Source organism: Drosophila ficusphila, unplaced genomic scaffold, assembly GCF_018152265.1.
Source record: "Drosophila ficusphila isolate 14025-0441.05 unplaced genomic scaffold, ASM1815226v1 contig_414, whole genome shotgun sequence".
NCBI classification, from domain to species: domain Eukaryota; kingdom Metazoa; phylum Arthropoda; class Insecta; order Diptera; family Drosophilidae; genus Drosophila; species Drosophila ficusphila.
The window spans coordinates 20,005,976-20,028,606 of NW_025064328.1; the positions used below are offsets into that span (position 1 = coordinate 20,005,976).

General features: G+C 47.9%; 4 protein-coding genes across 4 annotated transcripts; 2 read left to right on the forward strand and 2 right to left on the reverse strand.

Annotated features, from left to right (window-relative positions):
- Nucleotides 1-18,031, reverse strand: LOC108095069 (neuropeptide CCHamide-2 receptor). Its single transcript, XM_017195995.2, is given in 9 exon segments — nt 1-227; nt 230-495; nt 1,492-1,612; nt 1,700-1,893; nt 2,688-2,854; nt 2,912-3,131; nt 4,642-5,252; nt 16,980-17,861; nt 17,918-18,031. Coding segments are annotated over 7 exon segments (1,413 nt in total). The 5' UTR covers nt 4,965-5,252; nt 16,980-17,861; nt 17,918-18,031; the 3' UTR covers nt 1-105.
- On the forward strand, nt 8,428-10,687 carry LOC108095062 (nucleolar and coiled-body phosphoprotein 1). The gene is given in 2 exon segments (XM_017195983.2): nt 8,428-9,279; nt 9,281-10,687. Coding segments are annotated over 2 exon segments (2,106 nt in total). The 5' UTR covers nt 8,428-8,550; the 3' UTR covers nt 10,658-10,687.
- Nucleotides 18,032-18,135: 104 nt separating the features above from the next.
- On the forward strand, nt 18,136-18,400 carry LOC108095079. The gene has a single exon (XM_017196006.2). The coding sequence runs from the start codon at nt 18,171-18,173 to the stop codon at nt 18,315-18,317; it is 147 nt and encodes a 48-aa protein (XP_017051495.1). The 5' UTR covers nt 18,136-18,170; the 3' UTR covers nt 18,318-18,400.
- A 3,646-nt stretch (nt 18,401-22,046) lies between these two features.
- Nucleotides 22,047-22,196, reverse strand: LOC108095017. Its single transcript, XM_017195884.1, has one exon. It carries the CDS (start codon nt 22,194-22,196, stop codon nt 22,047-22,049), a length of 150 nt encoding a protein of 49 aa, XP_017051373.1.
- Nucleotides 22,197-22,631: the final 435 nt, after the last annotated feature.

The window sequence follows — 22,631 nt, forward strand, 5'->3', positions numbered from 1 at the left end:
CACAGAGTGAGATCACGGGCCCATTGTCTCCGCTCAGAGCTGCTCGTCGGCCTGCAAGGAAACCACCACCTCCTCCTCCTCCAGCAGCTCCACAATGAGCGTGCCTCACCTCTTCTCGCCCCCGGCCGCCGCTCGTCCGCCGGATCCGCAGCCAGCCGCGGAGGCGACGGCTCCGTGCCCGTTTCCGTGTTGCAGGGGCATCGAGTCCTGCCGGTGGAAGCTGCCCCCCGACCAGGCCCTCCCCCTGCGGCGCCCACTCCGTGATTGCTGTTCCGGTGCAGGGAGGCCCGCAGGTTTCCACCGCCCACTCCCACGTAGGTGGAGCGGCGCATCGACATCACGCTGGTGTTGTCCATCATTCCCGTGGCCGTGGAGTGCTGCCGCAGGTGCGGCTGCCGCTTGACGCAGATGCAGCAAAGGTAGCGATTAAAGTGCTGCCGGAACACCCCGGACACGCAGTAGAGGGCCACGGGGTTGACGCACGAGTTGAGGAAGCTGCAAATTGAAATGGCACGGCCAGGTTAGAGCCAATCAACGGTGCGCAATTTGGCCGGAAACGGGCTCTAAGTGCGCCCCCAACAGCCGCATTTTACTCTTGTTACGATTTTTGCTGTAACATTCATTTTATAAATGTTTTTTATCAGTGCCCTCTCAAGCTTTAGTTGCCTTAAATTACTATATTCGAAATCTCTGGACGACTAGCTTTAAATTTTGACAGCATTCGGAAACGAACTTGCGAACATGGATTAAAATACCTATAATATTATGAAGCTGGCCAAAATTTTGTGTTTTATGGGATCACAAATGGCAAGTTTAGTTTTTTGAATAAAATGTGTATACCCTTTTTAAAGCTTTCACTCTCTAGCTAAACATAAGTATTCCCAGCTTCTGCTGTTCACAGAGTCATTGATATTCTACATCCGAACTTAATCGCTGCCCAACAAAAGTATATTAAGACCATTCCTCAGATATCTGCACTGTTTGTGACACTAGATTGGGCTTTATTTCCACCCACTTGCGCAGAATGCAAATTGCTTTTAGTACCGCCGCTGGGCGCGAATTAAGCCACCAAATTGCTGACACATTATTTTCAGAGTTTTACTGCGCTAAGTGACGCCCAAATTGGATCGCAGTGCAGAGGGGTATTGCTGTCAGCCGAAATGAATGTACTGGTAAGCGGATGGGGAGCGGGATGTGCATACATAATCTGTTTCAATTAAAATTACGGCAAGTGCCGGCGGCAAGGGCAATGCTGCGAAAATGAGTGCAGCGAAACTTTAAAGAAAGACACCGAATAACATTCACATATGCATCCTCTGTTCTCCATCAGCAACTCTGTGCCACCGGAAGGCCATAAATTTTCTTCCCCTCGAGGAATGCTTGGGTGGCAAGTGCAAGCAGGAAATCAAAAAAAATGTCCCTCTGAAGAGTGTTAGTGGCGGAGAAGGGCCCCCGAAAACTGCTGAGAGCGCTTAACTGAGCCCCACTCACCTCGTGCAGAATCCCACGATGCGCAGCACGTTCCAGAAATCGTCGAAGTCTTCCTCCGCCGTGGGATAGAAGTGGTACCACAGCTCGAACACGTGGTACGGGAAGAAGCAAATGAAGAACACTGCAAGGACAGTCCGAAGCCAATTAGACTGTCCGTGGGGCAAAGGGAGGCGGAATGCGGGATTCGGGATGCGGAGTGCGGACTTACCCACCACGAAGGCCACCACCATCCGGGCCACATGACGACGGGCGCGGGCTTGGGTGCGACTCTGCATGGACTGCTGCTCGCCGGGCATGTTGCGGGCACTCATGTGGAGCCGCTTGGCCATCATGATGTAGAGGGCTCCGATGATGGACAGCGGCAGCAGGTAGTAGATGAAAGCCTTGGCCGCCACCATGCACCTGAAAGAGGGTCACCCGGAACCAGAACAGATTTCTATTAGAGCTTGGCCACTTTTCGACTGGAATACCAATCAGAAAGTAGTCATGGGGACAGGCTGGTCGCTAACTTTGGGACCTACTTTTAATTTCGCTCAAAGTAAGAGGATTTTTTGATTTTCCATGAATATTTAAGCGACTTTCCGGACTATTAAAACAGCCCGAGCGGGCGATATTAAATTGCGTCCCTGCGAAGGATGACCATTAAAGCAAAGAAGGGGACCCTTGACTTACAGCCTCCGAGTCCCATTTCCTCCACATTTTGATGGTCTCGATGTGGTCGAAACACATGCCACCAAGTGCTATGAAAAAACGGCGTGTCGGCATGCCTTAAATGAAAAATTAGCGACCAGTTGAGGGGCGACCACCGCCGTCCTTTCGCAGGATCTGTGTAAATTACATCACAGGCAGATTATGTGGCAACAGCTGACGCAAGCCACACGAAAGGATTTCCAGCTTGCGCCCAGCAGCAACATTGATGGGAAAAGGAATTAAGTTCAACTTGCGGGGCTTGTGGCTTAAGCACGTCAATAAGGAGTCTCGCATCGGCCGGAGCTGAAAGGGTGGGCTAGGAGGGTGGAGGACAGCAGGTGAAAACATCTGCATCAGATGGCGGAAGGCAGATTGCGGGTGGGTGCGTTAATGATTAATACCATCTGACGGTTCCTTGAAGAGCCAGCGGTTAGGTAGGACCTTATACTTCTCATAAAATCGGAACAACTACTTTGAATGGCCAGCGCATCCTGTGCGCCACTTACTTCGCATACTCTGGATCGCGGAACGGGGAGCACACTTCGATGGTCATGTTTCCCTTGGCGGTTAGCACGGGGTAGGACTTGATGTCGGAGACCAGGAACGAGGGCATGCCCAGCAGGATGGCCAGGATCCAGATGATCACCGCCGTGAAGACGGTGAGCGGCTTGGTCTGCGGTAGGAGAGCATTAGTACTGTCCCGAGCGGGATCCCCGTTGCACACACTCACCTGAAGCTTCCGCAGGGGGTTCACGATGGCGCAGTACCGCTCGCCGGATAGGGCTGTCAGTGTGAAAACGGACACCCCGATGGAGATGTCCTTGAAGAACTCGCTGATGCGGCACATGTTCCGCTCGAAGGGCCAGCTCTCCTGCGTGTAGACAATCGTGGCCACGGGCACGCACACCAGGATGACCAGCAGATCGGCCAGCGCCAGCGACAGGATGTAGCTGCAAGTATGTGGAGTCGGAAGTGGGTTACGAGTCGGTCCAATCCCGGACTGATTTGGTGCCCGCTCAATCGGAAAGAGATCCTGTTTGGCCGGAATGCCTTTGTTGTTGCCAATGGCGATTGAAAAGGCAAAACGAGGGTCCCGGCGCCCTCTCAACCCATTTCTGAGTGACTGCTCTTTAGAGCAAAGTGAAGGGGCGATTGAGAGCGTTTTGCGTCGGCAAATCGGCTTGACATTGACACCAACGACCTCCGGTGAACCAGAAAGGAAAAGAGCTTCTGGGTGGGGGAACCATCAGAGCTGCTGGATTCAGCTGATTGCATGTGACATGAATTCCAACCTGACACGTTCCCAGCCATCGTGTCTAGACTAGCAGTCGCGACAAAGTCGGCGAGCGATGGCCAAGTCTAACTTGGCCATCAATGGCAGGACGATTACATTGGCAATCACAATTACGGCTACAACTACTGCCCCACTGCAATCAGCCAGTTCAGCAGAAAGCGCACAAGGTGGCAATTTGCGGGCAATCATGGCGAAATTATGACCACCTGCAGCTCCCGGTCGTCCGAAAGCGGCAAGAATGACCCAAACGAGAGTTTCAGTTTAACGGCAGCCGAACTTGGCCAGATAGATCCCGCCCAACTCCTGCTCACGCCGGCATCTTGGGCCAGAAACTTTTGATTGAATCTACATTTGAATTATTTGTACTTCGCCAGTTACAAGACTGCACAACTTTGAAAAGTTAATAAACATTTGCATAGCAGACGGCCTCCCCACCAAGCCACGCCGCCAGATGTTAGTCTGAGTCCGCTCCGTAGTTCTCGTAGTTGGGAAAAGTTTGGTTTTTAAACAGCTTGGAGACTTTTTGCCTCGATTCGAAGTCGGATTTGTTAGACACGCATTGCGAATACGCCGTCACAGTTCGAAAGTGTTTGAATGTGTATCTAGCAGGACAAGGACAAAAACTTGGCAGTCAAGATGGAGGAGTTCGCCTGCCTTAGGTCAAACAGCGATCATGGGCAAGCACCATAAAAGCGAATAAATTCGAGCAACAATTTAATTTTGAAGAACTACGCTCGGGTTTTGTTTGCAGACGGTGCCACTTTATACTGGGGAATCGCAGACAACAGATGGCTTGACATCGTTTTTGACGTTTGCTTCGCTTAAGTCGAAAGGCACTTTTTAATTTACTCATTGGCCGGACGGGCAGGATGCCACTTTTGCTCTGACAATAAAATCAAATGCAACCCATAAGACAGCCCATGAATTTTGAGTAGCAATTCAAGCCATTTTTCGCGGAGTGACGAGCTCATTTTGGGTCCAAATGTGCGGCCATATAAAGGCATTATTATTTATGGGCCCGGAGGGGCGGTCCCCGGAGAAGCAGACCGTATCAAAGCGGAAGCCCGTCAATAAATATTATTCGCCGAGCCCTCGTCCCCGGTCCTCGACCCAAGTGCTGTAATGCCCCCCGCGGGGAACCCCGACGGAGCGATGTATCCACTTACGTGTTGGGTATGTTGCGCATGGAGCGGTGCCGAAAGAAGATGATGACCAGCGTGCCGTTGCCCAAAACGCCCACGATGAAGATGAGCGTGTACAGCACGGTGACAATGTACGTCTCCGGGCGGTCCAGAACGGGCACATAGGGCACCATTCCGCCGTCGGCGCTGGCGTTGTGCTGCCCCATCTCCATTCCCATCCCCATCCCCAGCCCCAGCCCGGGACCCTGCTCCTGCTCCTGCTCCCCTCCCGTTGCCAGGAGCCCGGTGTCGTTGGCGCTGCTCCCGCCAGCCAGCGTCTGGCCCACGTCCATTAGGGCCGCGTGCATGTTGGGGTAGATGTCTCAATGCTGTGCTACGCGTGCCGTTTTATGGCCTCTCTCCGGCCACTTCCGTTTCCGAGGGTCTGCCTCCTTCCGCCGTCCTTGTCCTGTCCGCCGTCCGATAGCCGCAGGTCCTGGTCGGGCTCTCCGTGCTTATGCCGATGAGGTTGCTGCTGGTGCTGCCACAGGTCCGTGTTTTATTTCGCACATTGTGTTCGGCCGTGACCACTGAGTTCGCTGGGGCGGTTGCCCGGCTGCTTCTGCAGCATGACTTTTGCCAGTTGGCGCCGGAAGCTAAAAGCGGAAGAAAGAAAGGGAGAGGCGTTTCGTCAGTTCGGGCTAATTCGATGTAACAGCGGCGGGAACAGCTTTAATCGTTGTGCATTTGCCCGTGCATAAAGCAGAATCTGCGGCTTATCTGGACAGGCGAATGCAACATAACCGATTACCTACGCAGAGCATAAATATTACGCATACGCAGCGTGTGCATCGGGGTGTGCAGAGGGAATTTATGATCCAACAGCAGCTGAGGTCGTGTGTAGTGCGTAGGGATAGTGTACATATCTGCATAATAAAGAATCTCGTTTACATGCAATCGCCGACCAAGCTTGCATTTAACACGAGTTTACAGCACCCATGACCATAAATTTCGAATTATAACCCCGACCGAGTCTCTGGCATCAAGGTCCTTCGAACATCCAATTATTTGTGGCCTTCCTTCTTCCCCGACGGCTGCGATTATCTCTCACGCTCACTCGGAGCCCGGTCGCCATTTCCGGACCCGCCATGCCCCATCCCCCATCCCCAATCGGCCGTCCGCCACCCGCAATCTGCTCCCCGACGCAAACTAATACAAAGCCATTCGTGCAGAAGCGAATACTTTCCAGTCGCAATCAAATGCGTTTATCCCCCGAAAGAAAGCTGGCTGAGCCTGGTGCCCAGCCAAGACTGACGGAGCGAGTTCCTCTTGGGCGGGACAGAGCCGCGCTCTAAGCGGGTTTATCTGGGCTGCCGTCAGCTTGCGAGGGTGCTGATGGGCCTTGTTGGCCCTGTGTTGTTTCAATTTCAATTTGGCACTAGATTGCCCCAGCTATCGGTGCCATTTGGCTGACTGGTATTGATTCCGTTTTCGTTTTCGTTATTTATTTATTTTGATTGTGGCCTACGAGTGCGTGTCTCCCCATTTGCCAAATGAAATTCCACCGAGTTCCACCTCGTGAGACAATTCTTGAAAATCTAATCAAGCGGGCTTCTTGAAAGTGCATTCCCAGGAGCCTAACTGAGTCGAACTACTCCACGGCCGGCCAAACGCGACAATAAATCAGTTAGTTGTTTGTTGTTTGATGCTGCATTTCAACTAGAGGGAAGAATTAATGGCGGGGCTATTCATTGCGTTCCGGCCTGAGCTGAAACGTTGTATGTAATGTGTAGAAACACATGTTTGCCCCACAAACGGCTTTGACCCGGAGGCCTCTCATTAAGGACCTCCGACCCTTGCCACCGCTCTTTGACCCCAAGCCGGAATGGCCTCCCATTTCTCTCAGTGCAGAGGGCAGGGGTAATTGCTGGCGAATGGAGTTTCGGGCCTGGCCTAATAGTCTCCACAAATGTGTTGATGAAAGGAATGGAAATAAATAAAATTTCACACATAGCCAAGCACATGTAATCGTTGGGTCTTGACTTTTTATGATTTCATGCTTCCTTTGTTGCCGAGTTTAACTTGAAAGACGGCCTCCATTCAAAAGGGAAAAAAAAGCTATTTTGGTCGGAGTTTGATAGTCTTCCCTCATTCTCTACTGAATCATCCGGTCCCTTGGAACTTCACTCCGCGAGTCAATTATTCATGCCACTAAAAAAACTGTCCAAACAACGTCAAATAGCTGCTGGCAACAACAAAGTATACATCGGTCTTCCTTGCTCTAAATAAGGAAACTTTTTGCTACGGTCAACTTTTGAATGCGATTCCTCCATAAGCGAAAGTGCAAAAGCTAAAGTTTCCGTTTAGTCCGACATCCTCTAAGAGGCGGTCCCAGGGGATCCCTGGCAGGCAATAGGCATCATCGGGCCGTCAATAAGAGAAATGATTAAACTTGACTGACCAAACACGCCCCGAGTTAGAAAACCTCAATGTCGTCGATTGACCTCAATAAATTAAATTGAATTTTTTATATCGTTAATTTCCCGTTGCGACTCTCGCATCTCACTCTTTAAATTGGTCATAATTCGGTGGTGCGACTGTAAAACGCATCTGCGGCAGCCATAAGGCGTGTATTGAGGTAAAAACATTTATTTATGATTTAGGATTGCTGTACGAGCCGAGTAAGGTATGTGTTAGATAAAGGCCGGGAGTCAGGCAATTTCAGCTGTCAGGACACAAGCAGAAGAAGTCTTTGCCCCCCGCAGCCTCTTTCTAACAGCGGATATCTTGGGGTTCCCGCTGTGAACCACCGCTAAAGACAAAGTCAGATATTATGTGTTGGGGCCAGGAACGTATTACTTTTCTTTCAGCACAGTGGATTTTTTCAAGAAAATGGATAAAATCGATGTTTGCATTCACGCTTACCAACAGAGAGAGGCATATGTTAATTTTTTGTAAGGATATGGGTACAGAAACTCGGCAAAGGGACCTATTTACAACTGAATAAAAATAAGGGTTGGCTTGTTTTGTTGAGTTCTAAAATTCAATTCACTGCACAAATAACATTTAACGGATGACAAACGCGCTTAGATGCACGATTGATTTTAAGGGTAAAGAGGCACCTTCGATGACTTTTATAAAAGATTTAGTCTGTAAAAAAACAATCTCAGCCCACATTCCAATTTAATCTCAAAATCGACTATTCCCTGCAACATATTCTGCTAAAACGAGACACTGTGCGTCTTGCGGCTGTATTACGTGTTAGATAAATCATATAGCAGAAATAATTTAATACATTTGCGTGCTCCGGTTGTAGCTGCGGCAACGCGGCGTATGTGCAATGCGGCATGTCGGTTAATCATTTGCCGTGTTTTGCGAGCAGTCATGCCGAATAATAAGCCTAGCAAAAGAAACAAACTTAAAGCCGCACTCGGAACTCTTTAAGGTTGAAATCAGAATTCATCTGCACAGAGCCCCTCGCCCAACAGCAACTCATTATGGTTCCTGCAGCTCTAATTAGAGTCAGAAGTATCTGGTGTGCCCGGAAGGCCTCGAACGCTGGCCCTGGCCAAATTTAATGTGGGCTGAAAGGTCCGCGAGCTATGCAAATTTGCCCCGCCCACTCGACGCGACAAACACCGGCAAAATTATGCGCAATCGCCGCTCAGACCCTCTCCCAGTATCTTGCGATGACAGAGGCAAGTCACGGATGAACATCCCCCTCGCCCGGAGGTCGGGGCATTAGTCGTCATTGAAGATGATTGAATGCAGGACCTGCTCCTGCATTTTGAGGAGCATTAGCCTGGGGCCGGCTGCTGGGAAAAGTCGCCCTTGCGTTAGATGGCATTTGGGCGAATGCCTACACACACTTTATGTTTCGTTCGGTACACTTCCCCAATAAGGTCCCCCAAAAGTTTCTTAAGTCGCTGTTCATTGCTCTGTTAAATTGTAAGTATGTCCAAGAGGGTGAGCATCGTGTTGCCCGAGGAGATGCCTCCAGCTCCTTCTGGCAGCCGGAAGGCCCCGAGGCCAGCCGTCGTCAAGAGTTCCATCAAGAGCGGCTCCATTCCTCGATCGGACCAAGTCCCCCCCGTGTTTGTTGTTGTCAGCCCGCAGAGCAGCCGCACCTCCATGACCTCCAGTCAGCGGACCATTACCAGCAATAGCGACAGCTCCCTGAACCTACTCGGCCAGGAGAGATCATCGAGCACGGAGGCGGCAGCCACCCCAGAACACAGTGCCTTGGTGCTGACTGATTCGCCGCCTTCGCAGCAATCGGTTAATTTGGAATCGGCCAGCACCTCGATCAAGCAGTTCCTTAGGAGCACAGTGGACTTGGTCAGGGCAGGTGAGTCCTTTACGTCCGTGAAGCGGCTCTTCCACAAGTTCATTAAAAGCGGTGGGGGCGCCCTGCCGAACCCCAAGCCCTCACTATCATCCGCGGCCTCCTCCCAGGCTGTGAAGAGGGAAAACCCCTATCTTAGCAAGTCCAACGACACGCTTCTGTCCGATACTTCGGCCCAGCCCACTGTTCCCAGCAGCTCGCAGTGGACTTCGCCCACTATCCGCTCAAAGAACACCTTCAACGCTGCGAAATACGACATCACGAGCCTGCTCTCCGACATCACCCCGCTGACGGGATACACCCCCACTGAGGAGCCTGGCTACCGGACAGATAGTTCCTGGCAGACCCCCGAAGACGCAAAGGTCTGACCTGGCCAGCGTTGGAGGAGCGGGGCAACTTTCGGGGAGCAAACAGTCCAGTAAGCACAGTACGCTCGAGCTGCGGTCTGATAGAAAACTTGAGGTGGAGTCGTCTGTTTTGGCAAGGCGCTCCATTTCGAAAAACCGCTCGAGCAGTAGATCTCCCCGACAAAAACTTAGGTCGTCCACCGCCGGTTCACCCCGAAGGACGCCCAGGATGTCACCGCGAAAAGATCTGGCACTGCCGGCGGAACACGTTTTTGCCCTAGTTAGTGCTTCAGTGCCAAACTCCGAGGGAGAGCGACCGAGGAACTCGAGGCGGAGAAGCAGCCAAGGCTCAAGCGGTCCATCTGCCAAAGTGACTACGAGGAAGTCGGGTAGTTCCGTTTCTGGCTCAAGGCGGAACTCAGGGATGCTGGCCAAGTCGGGGGGTGATCAAACACCCAGATCCATCCAGTCAAGGACGAGTTCCCGCCGTGGTTCACTTAGGAGCACCCGCACCCGCACTCGCTCCCGTTCCCGTTCCCGCTCCCAATCACGATCCCGCTCAGGGTCCCGAGCCAGCGCTTCCGGGGGTCCGCTGCAGGTTAGTGAGAACCTCGCCCTCAAGGCAGAGCACGCGTTTGCCCTGGTCAGCCCCGAGGAGGCGGAAACCAGCCAGCCAGCAGAGGGCACCGGTGGGGAGGTCGAGGACGCCTCCAGCGCCTGCGTGACCTACCAGGAGCAGTGCAAGTGCCACCACTGTCTGGACATGCGGCGGGCGGTGAAGAGGGCCAAATTCTTTCAGTCGCCGGAGGGACAGAAGCAATTGGAAGCCAAGTTGCTGGCCAAAAACTTCTTCATGGACCTCTGCGCATTGTCGGAGGTGCGCAGCCGGGTCCACGACGACCTGCACGGCATCCGGCGACGTCCCTCGCCGCGGGTCAGCTTCCCGGTGAGCATCTGCGGAGCGACGCGGCTGGACGGCGGCTCACTGGCCCTGCAGTGGTTCACCCACGACCTGGACAGCGTGGACCACTTCGACTTCTTCGTGGACGGCGTGCCCAACCGGAGTGTCTACAACCTGCGGGGCAGCAGCACCGTGCTCGTGGACGTGGACGCCGCCAAGTCACACAAACTGCTCATGCGCGCGGTTCCCGCGCGGGGTGCCAGCGGGCGGGACTCTTCGGTGGACCGGCTCATGTCGGAGGTGGCCGCCGGGCACATGCGGCACGTGCGGCAGGGCCAGCTCTTCGCCAAGTGTCTGCAGCACCTGGACGCCAGGCCGCAGCCGCTCACGGTGGTGGACTTCTGGACGGACAGCGAGTTTCTGTACTTGCCCACCTGCGAGGTCTCCCCAAGCACGCAGGCTCGCTGACGGGGCAGAATAAACTGATTTATGAGCAGAGCCCGCCTGGAAGTGGGTATGTGGTGGGACAGCTGTGTGGGCAGTAATTGATTACGTTAATTTCGGCCTGGTGCTGACTAATCGACGGACAGGCTCCTAATGCGGAACAAGGGGCCCGGCGGCTACCTGCCCCACTTCCTGTTCAAGGAGCTCTGGGCCCGGTGGGGCCGTCAGTCAGCGAGGCGTGTAGACAACTTCAGCTGTCGCCGTTATTTAAAAATTTATCGTAATCTGGGCAGCCGGCCGTCAGCTTCCAGCGGGCGCGATGATGGAGCTGTGTGCCTTTATCAGTGGCCCGCAGGCGGACTGCCCGGGTTCTGGGCTAACTGAGACTGACGTAGGCTGACGACGGCAGTTCGCGCGGCTCCGTCAGAGATTTCGGGCCACAAAGTGGCATGATTAATTATTTGGCAAATATTTGATATGCTCGCTCTCCGCTCGACTGGCGCGACCATGAAACTGAGTGAAAATCAAAAAGTGGATGCGTACTCGCAGTTTGCGGGCTGGGAAACCCAAGCCGTTGAGTATTTTAATTAATTTTTACTTGCGTTCGACTAGCGAGCATTCCATCGGCCATGTGATGGACAGCTGGGCAAATGCCCCTTCGACGACTCACTGGCCCACTGGCTCACTGATTGGAGCTTTTGGTTGTTGGCTTTTGCTTTGTTTTGCTTTTCCTTGGCGCGTGATTGCTCTCGAAATAAACAAGAGCTGCGGCCAAAGTACTTCATTTCCGAATATGTATTTTCATTATTTGGATAATTTTCAATTATCGTCGATATTCCCACAGTCAGCGGTTCGTTTTTTATCCCTCCCTGCTCGAATCTGCATGTGCCACGCGGCAGATACGCAACTTTTATAGTCGCATCTCGGGGTACTTTCAATTACTTTTTACTATAATGGCCCGAGCTTCCCCCTCAACGCTGTTTTATGTGCAGCAAGCAGTTGGCCAAATATTTTAATTGATTTCATGTGGTCGATGGCAGCCATTTGGCCAGGAGTCAGCCCTATCCAAATATAGTGTTTATAAATATTTGCCTTCCCGGCCGGGCATCAATGTCCATTCCCCGAGTTGTTTATTGTTGAAAACTGTTTATGGTGAATTGCCTTGCTTAGTGTCAGATCGTCTAATGGTCATGAAGCTGCAGCGATCTGGCTACTTATCTCGAGATGTTTCACTCACAGATTAATAATCTAATAGCTCTGAATTCTTCTTTTCGCTGTCGTTGGGGCGGTGGTTGGCCTTTTCCGTGATGATTTGCATCCCCCTTGGCCAGCTTCCGCACTAGAACGAAGCCTTCCGTTCCAGACACTCACTAGAAAATTCATTACAAATTGTTTAACTATGACAAGTTGCCCCCATGGGAGCCATACATCACAGGTGTTGGCACGCACACACATTAAGTGCATGCGGATGCCGGAGCCATTGAGTCTTCGCGATAAAGTCCCATCCACCAAAATAGAAATACAAACAAAGAAAGGGGAAGAAAGAGTAGATGTTGGGATGGGTCGGGGGACTCAAAACAATACAATTTGGCAGAACATCTTTAAAAAGCATCTGAGACAGATCCCGGGAAAACATTTATTTTGCTGGAGCTGAAATTGTTGGTCTTCCTATTTTAGCTTTTGAAGAAATTTAGCGACGGCTTAAAATGATATATAGAGTTTAAACATCGTTGAAACATTAAACAAACACCCAATGTGGAAAACCATTTTATGGAAAACACGAATAGTAATTCAATTAAGTCGAATTTGCGATTTTTAACGGCTTTAGAACCAAAAGTATATAAACAACTTTTGACTTGGCACAAACATATATAAGTTATCTTTACCCAATCGGGGAAAGGAATATTTTATTGCCTCTCTCCATGGGGGCATTATTTCTTTAATGTACGTATACAATTTACTCTTCTACTTTACGACTACCGGAGAAAAAGTGTCCTACCTAATTATACGAGCTGCCTGCTGGAGCTGAACATATGGCCATCCCCGCACTTGTCACTAACGTGTTTACACACAGGAGGAAAATTCGATTCGGGGACCCAGCAGGTTGTGGTTTGTGGCTTTCCTGAAGTCTCTTTTGGTCAGCCCAAAATAAATTAGCCGGCAGCAGAGTAGAGGAAGAAGGGGCCAAGTGAGCTTGGGGAAATTAAAACACTTTTCGCAACAGTTAATGGAAATTACGTTAGCCCACACAATAGGAACCGTAGGTCACCTTCATTGAATTTAAACCGGAATCCCTATGCAAATGAAGCATTTGCTCTTTTACTCGATTTCTTCTTTCATTTGCACTCCCCTGCAACAGCATTATTTGCTAGCTGAAAGGACGAAGGCGAAGCACAATTTTTCCCTGAAAGGAGGTGGAGCCAATGTGCGGAACACGAAGAGAATAAAAGATACAGGATACAAACGTCTTTCTTTAACAGCTCCCCGGGATTATTTATGGCCGCCTGTGGTCCGTGTCCAGTGAGCCACAGAAGGATTGGGAAGGGAGTGACACGGAGAACGATTTTATGATAAATGACTCCAGTCAATCCTCGGGTACAAGGGGCCAAGCGGATGTGCACCAACGGAAGGGTAGCTGGCCCAGTCCCTGGGTTCCCGCTCGGACACTGGAGCAGGGAGGAGGGAATCTGATTTCCGACCTGGTCCAACTGACCTGAGCAAATAATAGGTGGGACGCTTTTGTAACCAGGAGGAGTTACTTCTCTTGCGTGCAGTCAATCAAAATTCCATCATCATCATCGTTCCTCAACTAGTTGGGCCGATGTGACAGCATTTGCAAAAACATTCAAAGTCTCGAAGTGAATTAGTGGCTTCAATAAATCATTCGGGTCTACAGACTCAGTCAAATTTAGAGCATTAGTAGACGACGCATAGAAGCCGCAGTCGATGATTGCAGAGCTGCCGCGCTATCATTTATCAAGCACCAAATACAGTTAGAACCGGTCGGGGGAAGGCAGCAGGAAATGAGTAATACCTTCTTATGAGGCAGGTGAGTCCTGCCGCCGCGCCGGGACGAATGGATTCCTGTCAGCGACTCCTTTCACCTGGTAGGCGATGCCGCACGCGTCAACGAGCTCCGCTGCTCATTGAACATGTGTCGAGTGTCAGGAATTGACGGCTCGTCAGATCGAATTCTGCCCGGCGCTTCCCACGCTTATCTCCTTCACTTATTTAATATCCTATTTATGCCCTGCTTGCTCACCATCTGCACGGCTGACTGGAGCGGTAATTGAATTCCATTCTGTGTCAGCAAGCTGCAGCCAAATGACACTCAAAGACGGGGTTCGAACAGCTGTCAAAGATTTGCACCAGCAGAAATCCATTTGAATGGAGGCCAGCAAGATAAATGCGGCCTCGAGCCGCAAGGGATGTTAACTGGTTGAGAGTCCGAGATTCTGGGCGAAAGGTGAGTCCAGCTAATGACCACTTTATGGAATTCATTTGCGGAATGGATGAGACATTCGCACCAAGCGGCTCTGTTGCATATTCATCAGTTAATGGCCAACTAAGAGCTGCGGGAACACAGCCCTAATTATGTTGGAACTGAAACTGGGACTGGGACTGGGACTCGGAATCATCTTCCCCGCAATTCGAGGAGGGGCAGGAGCCTAGCCGTGGCCCTCCGCTGCCTTATGGTCATTAATAACCAGCGCGGACATTAATCAGTTTTATATATCAAATTAATTCTGCCGTGCCTTGAAAAAAACAAAATGATCAGGCCAGCTTTAAAGGCGCTGATAGCTGATTTGAACAGCGTCCACATGGGGAAAAAGTCAAATTAAAAGAACAATTTAAAAGGACCCATTCAAGGCAGCGCATCCGTGGAAACGGCATTAAAGGAAACTTGTCATTTAGTTCTAAGAGCTTAGGAAGCGAAACGCAGAACAAAAACTCAATAAGAAGATTGGAATGTTGCCAGCATTTAATGTTCTCATCAATAAATTACGCAGGAATATATGGGGCAGGGGGCACAACCTTTAAGCCAGCAGCAATTTGGATCCCAAAAAAACAATAAATGGCAGTGTACACACATAAATATCCATTTTGTGGGGTCGCATTGACATTCTCGTAAATAAATATAATTTATTATTACTTACTCGGCGTGAGATTGAAAATCGTGGAAGTCGAGAAGTCGTCTGCCGACACCTAATAAGCCAGGTACAAATTGCTGGCATCGTACAAAGCTGCGCCCCACCCAATTTGCTCGCAATTTGTAGGCAATTAAATAAAAAAAATGAAAACGAAAACGAATACGAAAAGTTCAAAAAACTTGTATTAACAGCCGCAACACAGACAAACTACCCTAGGTTACCACCGATGGCCGCGGGTGAGAGAAGTTGCCATGCAAATTGTTGCCACACACTGCTAGTAAAAATTCCCTTGCCGTCATTAATACTCCAAATCAAAGAAACTTTATCCATAAAGACGAAAGTTGGCACAGCCAGCCACATAAATGCTCTCTGCCCCCGGCACTTATCACATTTTGAATCCGCCCGTTAAGCGGGCCTTAAAATCATATGCAGTAATGCATACTTGCATCATGCAATCCATTAAAACCAACAGAAATCCACTCAATCGTCGCAGTGCAAAGGGACAGGAAGTCGGACGGATGTGGGATGACCGTAATGTTTGCATCTGTCATCAAAGAGGATGTGGCCAGAAGCTGACATCTGCCATGGGCAACTTTAAAGTCCCACATGCGCTCAGAGCGCCGCAACCACACAGTATTTTGTCAAATATGGGAAAACGTGCCACCCACAGCTGCCATTCCGAAAACGCTCTAATCATATGATAGTCAAGTGCAGGCGGTAAACAAATTTGCCCCTGCGGGCACATTACGCACACGCGTTGTGTGTTTCGCGCGCTGTTTCAATTTTATTAACCGCAAAACTTTTCTGGCACCGAAAGGTGAGGTTGCTCGGGAGCGATTGGAGCTGAAAAGGATTATGGATCCATAACTGTGGGGAGGCATGCGTTAGCTTTCAGGGTAGCAGATAGTCGGACCCCGGACTCTGCAGCTTCCGGGAAACTTTTTCAGGCGCGACCCTGCAACGTGGCGTATGGGTGATAACTTTCATTGTGGCGCCACCAACAAATTATTACACAAAACATTCGCATTAATGAGAAAAATTTATGAGTTTGGGTCTGGATATCTGGCTGAGGTCTGCGCCACTGATTGCGCTGCCTAATCACTCGTTCATCCGCCCGTCGACCAAAGTCTGGTTACATTTCAGGTGAGTGACGATTTTGATCTGATCTCTGTCGAGGTGGCCCTGTCACGTCCCGCCTGTAAACTCGGCTGACGGATTGACTAACGAGTATGCTAATTTTCCGCCGGCAGCCACTCCGATCACCCGAAAACTCATCCAGCTGATGTGACAGTGACACGAACGAAAACTAGGGATTTCTCGATGTCGCAAGTACTCCCCTCCCTCAGAAGGTTTATCTCCTGGTACATAAAAATCTTGTTTCCTTGTTCCAAGCGGAGAAAAGCGGCAGAGTGAGGGGTCTTCGAAAGACCGCCTCTAATTTTCTGGTTTGCCTTTAGGTCTGGGTCCGTCCGAGACCGTCCTCAGCTAATTAGATTCGAGACCCCGCTGGCCTAATAAAGAAAACTGTAGAGCACGAGGACCAAATGAGGGACTCAATAACTTCCGTTGTCTCCCCTGAAAACACGGCTCTGGAAACGGAAGATGAGGATATCCCATCGCTATCTTTCCTAAATTATGGAATAATTTGATACCAAAACTGGGCTTCAAATCCGCAGAGAAGGCTCATTAGTTATAAATTGATTAGGGATGTAATTAAATGTTTTAAGTTAGGGCCCGATTTGTATTTTTTGGACCTTAATGACAAAAAGGCAATTCCAATAAGAATGGGACTCTAACCTTGCTTAATTACCCCCAAATAACGACACGTTGAGTCGTAATTTAATTAATTTCGTCAAACTTTTTCGCATTCGAAGAACGAGTTTTTGTTTTCCTCATAAGAAAATAAATAATTTAAAATTTCTTCGGGCCTGACAGCAATATAACTTTTAACATTCTGTCGGCGTTTATGGAAGCGCCGCGTAACATGGTGGAAAGAGTTGGGAAATTTATTTTGCGAGGAGAGGGTTAATGGAAGTGTTCTAAAAATAGCTGTATTCAGAGTTGACGACAGGATACGGAATATAATAATACCCAATTTGCTTAGATTGGCAAGTCACCCTTGGAAAGTTTTCGACAAAACGATCTTTTAAATCTCACTGAAACCTATAGATATTTCTGTAATCCCAAACACTCACCAAAAGGGGATTCCTTTCTCCGCTCTATTGAAAACAATTCGAAAGAATTAAGCAAACGGTTGGGAGCACTTTATGCCAGTCAACTGCAATTGTTCTGTTTTTTTAGCACTCGTCTCGGATATGTTTGTTTGCAAATCAAAAGCAGGGGCAGCTGCCCTTCACACAATTTTCTACAAATATTTGGCACTGTTCCCAGCAAGGGGAAACTATTTGCGTGATAGAGCGACCAGCGAAATGACCGACGGTCAGCGCGCTTCAAATGAGAATTTGGCCATTGGCGAGTTCGGAATGCGGGTTGTTTGGTTCAAACTCGGGATTTGAATTTCCGTTTGATGACTGGGAGACGGAATTGTTGGCGCAGCGAACAAGCGACCTCGACCGTTTCAGCTGAATCCGAGCACAGGACTAACTTGGCCAAGTCGGCGGAACCGGCGCCAAGGTCTGCGACTCCAACGGGATCCACAGCAGCCCACGGCGTCTGAAAAGTGCGCCAAATTCAATCCGCCTCAATTTCGAACAGGGTCCACCACGTGCGTGAAAGTGCGCATGTGCTCCGTTTGAAGACAAGCACTGCGGCGGATGCCTTGTGAATTCCACTTGTAGGTGGCCAAAACTTTTCGCTCATTTCGGCAGCCATCTGTTGCTGGTGCTCCTCGGCAAAGTTCATTCATGAGTGCGCGCACATTCAGGCTCTCAATGGAAATTACTTTTTCACAAATGCCTTGCTGTACACGCGTCGTCTGCTTATTTCCCATGATTACTATTTATTTATAGTAGCTATTTCGGCCTTTGTTTGGCATACCGCTCAGCCGAGAGTGGGAAGATTTCAGTTGACTGGATTCAGCTAACGGATTCGCAGCGGATTCTCGGGAAAGTATCCAACTGCGAACAGAACTTAATTAATAATTTGTACTTCATTTCACTGCGTTTCGACTCACTCTAGCCAAACATGGTTATGTGAAAGTCCAATAAGTACACGGCAAGTGAAACCAAGAATAACCCTTCAAATATGTGACTTCAGCAAATAAAACTCACAATTAGAAAACACTGATCAAGCTAAGATCAACAACTCGAAGTTGTTTGCCATTAGACAGCTGCCATTACGACTCCGACCGAGGGGCTTTACTTGGGCCGATATATAAAAGCAGGACTGGGGCCTCTCGGCCCTTGAGTTGAATCGCAAATTGCAATATGATTGCCACAACGGTGTGCTTTTACCTGGTGCTTCTGGCCATCCTCATGGTGTTCCTGTCCCCCTCTGCGGAGGGCTGCTTCATCCTGCTGGCGTGCCTGCTGGGGTCTCCATATTGTCCGTTCAACACCACCTCGTCTGGATAAAAGTGTTACTTATCTGCGCTATGCCCTCCCACACCCAATAAATATGATAATGCATTGAAAATACATTAGATCATGATAACAGATCTATGCCGGTGTATAGAATGAGTTCTAAGATGTAATTACATTTGAAAGAAACCTTCTGATATTTAGCATTCCTCTTCTTTTTCTTGCTCCCTTAAGGGGCAAAACTAGTGTGACGGCCTAAAAAAATGGTGATTTTTGGGAATTTTTATAAAAAAAACTACTTGATCAATTCTTTTCAAATTTTCAGAATATATTTATACATGTTTGAAGAATATACAGAAAAATTTTTAAAGAAAAAAATTAAATATTTTTTAAGCTAGAGCCGATCTCCAACGGCGCTAAAAAAAAAAAGTGCCCCAACTGCTGCAGTGATTCCGGCCTTCTCCGTGGATGAAATCAAAAAATGAAAAATTCTCGTTAAACTAGTAGATATTGTCCATACAATGACCTACGATAAAAAAAAAATATCAAAAATTGACAAAATGGCAGCGTTGTAAAAAAAAAAAATCGAATTTTACCCAAAATTTTGGTCGTTTTTGGCCTGCCAAAATTCGATTTTTGATCGGATCAAAAAACCGATAGGTCATTGTAGGGAGGACTATATATAGAACATCTAAAAAAAATTTCATAGTGATCGGATCATTAGTTTTTGAGTTATCACTGCAGCAAATTCGGAAAATGCAGTTTCGAGAAAAACGCGTTTAAAGATAAAATGATCGTATTCACTGCTATACGAGCGGCTGCTCTTAAAATTGCTATAACTCAAAAACTATTTAAGATATCGATTTGAAATTTTAATATGTTATTTTTAAAGGTGTAATCTACCGAAATATGAAAGAAGAAAAAAAAAGATTTTTTTGAAATGTCACACTAGTTGTGCCCCTTAAATGCTATTTTAGTGAGAAATCTGTAAGTCGTTGGATTTTGGCAAGGCGGAAAAAATACGAGTTCGTTTCTATTTCGATTGCCGCAACTCAATCAGATGCGGGTTTAAATTCGCTCGAAAAACGCCCGCGAAGCGTGCTTCAATTTGGACACGCTTCATTCCCATTACGCATTCGCACGGTGGGCCCACGTGCTCGCCGCGATTGTTTGGCCAACTTACGGCCGCTCACTACCTGACGTATGAGTGATATTTAATTAATTGCCATCTCCCCGCTGTTTGCGCGCAGTAAATTTGAATTACAGTCCGGGGAAGTCAAACAGAGGTCGGGGGGCCGAGGTGGCCGTCCCCTCTCGCACGCCCCTGCCTTCTGGTTTTGCACACGCGTGAGTTCTCCCCCGAGTGCACCACCCCACTGACTTCTAGTCTGGCTTTGGATGGCAAGACAAGCAAAAAGTCGTTTGGAGAGTGCTGCGGAAACTTTGACACAGCTTGACGATGACAGCTTGCAACATTGTGGCGCCCCAAGCATGTTGCTACTGCACACTTTGGATTTTTACACCTTTTCAAACACTTAAAGTTGACTTAACGTCGATTTCCCTCTATTGTCACCCCGAAATTGGAAAACCATGAATGGGAAAGCCCACTCGAAAACAGTTCATGTTGCGAAGTCGAATAGAGAGTTCAAATTAAATTCATTTGTACTAAGCCCGTTAGCTCTATTTCAGAATTGACATCTCAAGTCACTTTAAATGATATATTGCTTTTAGTATTGCTTGGAGCCCAGTTTCGCCTTAGGCTTCTTATTTACCGTCCCATCAAAGCATGCGTTTACTTTTTAAATGGTATACTAGTATATGGGTGTGACTGGGTGTTCTCGTATATCTTCCTATTTGTTAACAATGATTTAACAGATCTAAACATACATTCAGTGGACATTAAACTTGATGACTTAAAATCCTAAGTTATAACCCCAAAACCACGCTTTTCTGGGCCGAACTTCACTCGCACTTTTTGTTCACCTGACTGCCTCGTGTTTGCTGCTGTTTGTTGGTTGGCTTTTGTACTCTATGTTCCTTCCCCTTCCGATCCAAATCGGTTTGCGGTCTATGGCTTAAATTCCATTTTTGTTAGGTCGTTGGGACCTGGGTTTCCTGTCCATCGTTGGCCTGCATTTTGTTATTCCCTGCCCTATGCTAATTAAATGCCAATTGGCATGCCTCGTTCAGCTTCCTCTGAGGACAATCAAGAGGGGGTCGGAGAATCCATCCATCCTCCAATGTGTACAGTTTACGTTCCCAGCATTTATTGATTTTCGCTTCGCTCCTCTTTCACACTAAAAGAAAATCGCCTGGGGAGTCTAGCGTTTTGTAAATTTAATTTTCATTTACCATAATGAATGGCCCCTCCCCTCGTAGGTTGGGCAGGCAAGGTTCCAACGACAAACAGCCTGCGGTTTCCTTTGATTCGTATGCGAATTGCACACATTTTTTAGCTGCCGCTGATGAAAATTGAGTAATTTACATAGACGGCCTGCAAAAATTTCAACTGGCAACGAAATTCCGATTGGCTAATGTTCACATATGTATATTCATGGGAATCGCTCTTATACAGAGTTAATGTAAATAAAAAAATGTATTTCTTTCTAAACTACTTTACGGCTTAAGATAAACTTATCTTGAGATAATCGTTCAAAATTAGTTGGCCGATAACAGACAATTTTATTTGCTAGTAAGTTTATGTTATAATAAATAAATATATAATCAAAATACCTACAAACAAATTAAAAACTAAAAAGTAACCTGGTGGAAGAATGTATTATATATGTTTACTGTATATACCTATATTTACTTAAATACATATATTTATTCATTATTTATTTATTCAAATTAAAAATATTGCAGGAATTTCCCAATAAATTTTTGATGCATAATGAGTGCAGGTTTTGCAACCCCTTTCATCAGAGAAAACCAAAAAAAATAATCAATAAACCATACACATTCGTAAGAAGATGTATTCTCTGTAAAGCGTCAATTAGGGCTCCACCAGGTTACTTTTTAGTTTTTAACGTTGTTCGAATTTTCCTTCTCAGGTTCAGGGGTAAACAAATTCAATGCTCGTATTCTGACCCAAGGCCCGTTTGCCTGCTTGCCACCTCCCTCAAATGACCCGAAAAGAGCGTGTCAAGGTGTGAGTTTGGCTATGGTATTACGCAACCAAGACACGTACTGACAGCGGCGAAAGTGAAAGCCACTGCTGAGAGGGCTTTACACTTAATTAGTGCAAGTAACTAATGACAAACTTTGCACTTGCCGGATAACTTCGGCTCTCACTCAAGCAGCAAGCCGAGCAGAACGCAAAGGGGGATTGAAAGGCGGGAAGCCGTCTTCTGTTTCTGCGGACGAAGAACCTCATGACTCATGAGTGTCAGTATATTAATAAAAAAAAAGTTTCAGAAATTTAACAAAAAAAATTGCAACTCTTTTGCGTTTTCAATGCTGTTGTAGCCAACATCAGCGGTATAAATACCTGTACATACCTGTACTGACATTCAAAATAACTCTTAAAAGTGTACGAACTTTTCTTAAAAAGTAAGTTGCATAAATGAAATAGTTGTTTTTCACAACTCAGTGAAATTGGCTTAGGAAAAATGAACTGGAAAAAAAGACATGTCTGAACGCAGTTAATCGGCAAAATTCCTGTTTAGAATTAGAAATGTAGTTATTTATGAGTGTATACTGGAGAGTCCTAAATGGTTTCCATTTATTTTTGGTTTATTGATATTGCTGTTCACCGGGTATGAAATTCAATCACTTGCACATTTATGTGCCTGTGGTGGTGGTCTTAAAAGGGCAGATCTCTAGTCGGTATATGCAGGCCCACAGGAGCAAAGTAGACTCGGCTGTCGGCACCAAGAAAAGGAGCAGGACGGACACTAGGAGCAGGTAGAGCCAGAGCACGGAGACATCCATGATTGCGAGATGAAGCGGGGAAGCTGCCATACTGATCGATCGATGCGTATTTATAGGCCTCGGCTGGCTGCGCTTCTATTTGAGCAGATGCGACCTGTCGAATGTCTTTGACCTCAATCGCAGGAGGTAAACATTTGGACAGAGCTTACAAGCCCATGAGCAGTGCAACCTTTACGGCCTCCCAGCGACCAAAACGTAATTACACTCACGTAATTGTCACATTTTAAATTTATTCAAATTAAATTACTTGCGACCCGATGTCGGAAACTGTGGCGTGGCCAAATTAGTCTACAACATTTGATCTGTCATTTAACATTCACGATTAACTCTGTGGCCACAAATTGAATTCGTTGATGTATGATTGTACGGCTATCGAATAAATCTCATTTGGCTGTTAATTATGCTCGAACCGTACTCAAATTTTAAGCTGCTTAT

Bases quoted from the DNA above. Each gene is read 5' to 3' on its own strand.
- LOC108095079 (XM_017196006.2), top strand. From the start codon at position 18,171: ATGATTGCCACAACGGTGTGCTTTTACCTGGTGCTTCTGGCCATCCTC.
- LOC108095017 (XM_017195884.1), bottom strand. From the start codon at position 22,196: ATGGATGTCTCCGTGCTCTGGCTCTACCTGCTCCTAGTGTCCGTCCTG.